Raw genomic sequence first — 5705 nt, forward strand, 5'->3', positions numbered from 1 at the left:
ATGACAGAACAAAAGATCGTGCCATGAAAAAAGATCTAAAGAAAGACATTAAGAAACGAGTAGCTAAGAAAAAAGCTGCCCGTAAAAAATAATGTCTGATCTGTTGAACACTGTGATGGGGTCGGCTTTCAGCGGGACGGCCCTCGGCTTTGTTAAGATGTACTTGCAAATGAAACATGAGCAAGAGATATCTAAAATAAGGCTAGCAGATCAAGATCGACAAGCAGCAAGAATGGTGACTAACACGTGGGTACAAGTATTTAGAATGTTTGTAATAATGTTCGTTTGCTTTGCGTACTTTAGTAAGCCATTCCTAGCTGCATTCATGCATTGGCCGATGTGGATAAGTTACAGTGAGTCTCACGGGTGGTTTGTAAGCCTATTTAAAGGTAACGCAAGCTACGTTATGAAAAAGTTTTACGGATTAGTTAACTCACCCACAGACAACCAGGTATTGATCTTTGTTATGACGTTCTTATTTGGAAGCATCCGGGTGTCGAGATAGGTCTCGGATCACGTAATCAAGATACCATCTTGCTTTCTTGAGATCTTCTAATTTCTTTCCTTTGTGTTCACATCGTAATACATACTTAATAACATTACCCAAGCAAAAATCAAAATTCTTGGTGATCTCGATAACTTCAACTCCGAGCTGTTTGTAGTGATTAGGGGAAGTCGGGTCATCAATCATTTAAAATACCTATCGTGTGTTTCGCAATCCAATCCGAGCGGTATGTGCTTAGCCCAGCGTGGTTTAGACGAGAGAATAAGGTCTTCAAATTCAGATAAACTATACGATCCTTTTTTGGCGCTATATACAAGCTCATCATGGACTGTAAACATAAAGGTAAATTTATCGGATTTATCCAGTTCAAACATAGCTGACACTAAAAGATCCCGGCTCAAGGCTTGGCAGATGTTTTCAACAAAGGTACCACCCCAATAATTACACTTCATAAAACCACCCCGCTTCCGAGAGTAGTGCTCTACGCGACCGTCTACAATCTCAGGGTACGGATAGACTAAGTCTCTGCCGGATGGTAGGTGAATAAAGAGTCTCCAGCTATCGCGATAGATATTCAAAGACCCAAACTTCGCTGATTCACCGCTCGAAACAACTTTTACTATGCAAGCCTCAAGGTTTTTCCAGAGCTTGACAGTGAGATGATTTGCTAATCTATACGTGGTAACACACCTTTTTGATATGTCTTCCGGGAGTTTATAAGTTTTAGAAAATGTGGCCGTTCCCATGCCATAGCCACAACCTAGAACAGCTGACTTGCCGTAAAACCTTTGTTTCTCGGTGACCTGATCTAGCGGTATGTTGAAAATCTTGGCTGCCATTTTTTCATATATTTTATCACCCGCCTGGAACTGGGAAACTAGCGCACGGTCACCCGACAACACCGCGAGTATCCTAGCTTCAATCTGAGAATAATCGGCTTTGATTAGGTCATGGCCAGCCGGAGGTACAATGAGGCCACGAACAGCGCGTGATAGATAACTGGGTGTCTGGTCAAACGGGAATGTACCCGAACTTTTAATTTTATGTATGATATCGTCAGCTTCAGTTTTTTCAGCTCTAAGTAAATTTTGAAGTTGAACACCGCGCGACGAATAGCGACCGGTAGCGGCCGCATGATAATCCATGACATTGTAAAGTCTTCCTTGGTGTTGTAGAGATAGACAAGAAGAGAATTTAGAAACAGATTTTTTACCGCCTTCAAGCCTGAGCCTGATGACACTTATAATGTTTTTGTCTTTCTCGTTGACTAGTCGCTCTCTTAAAAATGGTGCCGTTACTGCTTCCTGTTTTAAGAACGTAGCTAATCTCCCGACCTGATTTATTGATGTTACATAGCCACCTGTCATGTCAGATATCATCTCGGGCACTTTGTCTTTCCAGTCCTCCATGATCGCCGTAGCCATCGTGGCAAGCTTAACATCGATCGGAAGTCCTAAGAAATTGTATTTTAGGGTTAGGTCATATATGTCCTGTTCTGATTGCGGAAACTTAGAAATCAGCTTGTTATAGATTTCTTCGCACAGTAAAACATCTTGCTCACAATACTTTATGTAATCTTTTATCTGGTCCTCAGTTAATTCCGACAGTTTCTTTCCACGGTTAAGAGAATGCATGACGAACTTACCGTCCTCGTGTTTCCGTTCGGGTATTCTAAGATCAGCGCAGGCAGTATTCAGCGCCCTTCTGATATTGTTATAGCTGGCCAAGGCCATGGTATCAATTACCTTATTTATCTTAAGTGATGGAAAGAATTTTTTTATTACAGACAATTCAAAAAAACAGTTGTGTGCTACCAAATCGATGGGGTCATCAAATGATAGTGTAGTAGGGATGAAAACAGAGGTAAGTTTTCCACCCGTCTTATAGCTAACAATAGATACTCGAGTGGAGGGATGGTTAATGTAGTTAGTAGTTCCCACGATGCGTAGGTCCACATCAGAAACAGTTTCAAAATCTAGAAATACAAGCATGACGAATCCTTAAGGTGAGGGGAGCCATGAGTAACAACTCCCCTCTGGTTTACTAAGCTACTAACATGTCGTCATGTAGACCATCAGAGAGCGAGTCATAAGACTCAACTGCATCTAATAAGTCGCCTTCAGCTGCGTAAACAATTGGGTCTCCATCTTTAATAAATTGCGCAGTTAACAACTGTGCACTAACGCCCTTGGCGCCTTTGTGGTCGTAAGTTTTAAAAATAACTTGAAGCTTACCATAGCATCCATCATAGAACATAGATGAGTCGAGTAAACGCTCACCCTGAGGACTGCAAAGTGTAATTAAGTTACGTGCTCCGACAGTGAATCTACGCTTAGCCCTGATAACATAAGAATTTTCGGGCGCATTTTTACAATCCATCATATCACTATCTTTAATTACTGCGTGTAGTGGATTGAACTTTGGACCATATTTTTTAACACCGAGTTCTTTTTGTAGCTTAAGAATTTTCTTATAGAAATCTTCATTTGCCTTTATACCCTTCTCAAATGCAATCTCTATTTGAAAAGTGTCTTGAGGACCAGAGGTGTAAACTGCCCGTTCACTGCCGAATTTTTCTTCGACTGATTGAGAAAGAGCGACTTGAGTAAACCTACCGGTTGGAGTGGTGACGCGAGCTGATTTGATTGGTTTGTTGTCCATAGTTAATTCCTTTTAAATTTTTAAATGATTAAAATAATAAATAGTTTTGCACGTCCTAGTGCTTGGCTGTTTCAGCTTCTTATTGAACAGGGGGTAGTAAGTCTCCCGTCAGGAACATCTCAGGCGAGGGGTTAGAGGTAGGAACCACTTTAAGTTTGCCTAGCGAATGTTTAACGAGAGAACTCACTAATTCTTTTGCTTCTGTAGATTGTTTTTCTATATCAGTGAATGACCTAAGCTTTCTGTCATACACATCAATGCCCGTGTCTTTAAACGCTTCTTCAATTTTTGAAGGTGACGCATCCCACGACCGACGGGACTTGCTTTGAACAACTTTATATCCGGGTATTTTCTCACCGCATTCCAATGCTCTAAAGTCTACTTCTTTCTTTACGGTGTCGATATAGTTAGTTAAGAAGCCCCCGATGTCCAGAAGTTTAGACAAGTCTTCGTTGCCGCATTCTGATGGCACCGGAAGCTGTTTTACAATAGGTGATACACTTTCCCTATACGTATCACAGATGAACTTTGCAGGGCAATACTTACAGTGATCCCCGGCTTTGTATTCAAGTGAGTCTTTATTAATAATAGAATCAATAATAAAGTTAGCACGTTCGCCAACCTTTTCTATCTCCTCTTGTGTTACACTTTCTGACTTAACTACGTTACCTTGAACGATAACAACTTCTGTCACAGGTAAGTTATATTGTTTTTGAGCTAAGTAAGCATAAGTTAAAAGTTGTGTATTGTTTACGGGAGAAACCGGCATGAACCCTGTTTTTAAATCGACAACAACGATGTGATCGTCATAGATAAGAACACAATCAGCTGTCCCAAACAATAATGATCCGGGGTCTCCAACGACTTGCTCAGATAGAGCCACCTTAAAACCCGACGTACGTATGTAGTTAACGTAAGTAAAAAGTGCGTGGTCTTCAGCGCAGTGAAGTGACTTAGTAATTATCTCGTGAGCTTTATCATGCAGCACGTTACCGCGTATGGCCGCTTCACCAGCGTACTGTTTCGCTTTTAATGATAACTCTAATGAACCTGGGCAGACTAACCAGCGTGAAGATGAAGAGGGAGATAACTTTGCATGTGTCATTTTAACTATCCTTGTTAAGTAATGTTGTAAATTTAGATACTACTGCTTCTTTTGTCAAGACATTTTTTAATATTCTATCGTCTAGCGAATTTTTAACTACTAAATAGTGCGCTAAAACAGGGGATTCTTGGCCTTTTCTGTGTACGCGCTTTAACGCTTGTTCGTTATCTGATGGGTTCCAACTTATCTCTGAAAACACAACGTGGGTTGCGGTATGTAAACTAAGGCCTTCTGATACAGCACTAATTTGACATAGCGCTATAGAATAATTTTCAGTGTTGAATTTATGGCAAAGAGACTGGCGTTGAGAGGGTGGCACAGAACCATCCAAAAGGAGTACGTCACGAGGCAAGGATAAAGCCTGCACGTAGGTAAGGATTGATTGTAATACGGCTCTGTGCCACGCGAATACTATAACTTTTTCTCCAGACAAAAGCAAATTTTTTACGTAATCTTGTATGTAAGGTATTTTTTGAATTGCCATCAAGTGCCGAAGTTCTGATAATCCTTCGAACCCAATGCTTGAAGTTATATCTTCGAGAGACTCTATGTTATATGCTTTCTCTTGCGCTAGGTAAGTACCCCCACAGCTAAGTCTAACAATCTGTTTTCGTATGGGCGGTAGGTTACGCTCTATGCGTTCTCTAGAAACCGGGAAAATTAATTTCTTGGTTATTTCAGAAAGTTCCTCAAGGTTATCGGAGCCATTAGTGATCCATCGACCATATACATCTTTATAGCCCTTGCAAAAGTGAATGGCATACATAGAAGATTTACTGTACGGCCCTAGTTCGTCAGGTATCAAACCACGTAATACACTATACAACTCCCACGGGCGCTGCATCATCGGTGTTCCGGATAAGAGAATACATTGTTTTATGTTGTCCTTGGTTAATAGTCTTTTTGCTTTACCTTGCCAACCGACTAACGCTTGAGTTCGTTTCGACCTGGGATTCTTTATCTTATGTGCTTCATCAACAATAACACCCGTGTAGTTAGTTTTAAAAAGTGCCTTATACATAGATTGTCGGATACATTTATCATAAGAAACTATTATGTATTTAACCGCGTCAGGAATCTTAGCCGAGGCAGTAGGTGGAACAAATATAAGATCACGTTCAATACCATATATTTTACCTATCTCGTCTGCCCAGAGTTCACAAAGAGACGCCGGACATATTATAAGTACTAAATCATTGTGTTTCGTTGCCTCAAGAGACGCAAAAGTTTTACCACCACCGCATGGTATTGCTAAGTATGAATATTTCCTAGCTTTCGAAAACTCAACCGCTTGTTGTTGATAATCGTATAGCTTCATTAATCCCATTCGGAAGGTCCCTTAGGTTTTCTAGTGAATAATTTCTTAATGAATTCATTATTCTTAAGCTCATGAAAAATGCCCTCGAGATGAGCCATGAATATGAGCCCTAGCAT

General features: G+C 40.6%; 1 protein-coding gene across 1 annotated transcript; it reads right to left on the bottom strand.

Annotated features, from left to right (window-relative positions):
• Window positions 1-4207: 4207 nt before the first annotated feature.
• Window positions 4208-5292, bottom strand: LOC135830741 (SWI/SNF-related matrix-associated actin-dependent regulator of chromatin subfamily A-like protein 1). The gene is made up of 2 exons (XM_065342960.1): window positions 4417-5292; window positions 4208-4225 (listed from the first exon to the last, which is right to left on the bottom strand). The coding sequence occupies exons 1-2, from the start codon at window positions 5290-5292 to the stop codon at window positions 4208-4210; spliced, it is 894 nt and encodes a 297-aa protein (XP_065199032.1).
• Between the last annotated feature and the right edge of the window lie 413 nt (window positions 5293-5705).

Source organism: Sycon ciliatum, unplaced genomic scaffold, assembly GCF_964019385.1.
Source record: "Sycon ciliatum unplaced genomic scaffold, ocSycCili1.1 SCAFFOLD_1369, whole genome shotgun sequence".
Classification (NCBI taxonomy): Eukaryota; Metazoa; Porifera; class Calcarea; order Leucosolenida; family Sycettidae; genus Sycon; species Sycon ciliatum.

Excerpts from the sequence above, each read along its gene's own strand:
- LOC135830741 (XM_065342960.1), bottom strand. The coding sequence starts at position 5,292 with ATGTATAAGGCACTTTTTAAAACTAACTACACGGGTGTTATTGTTGAT.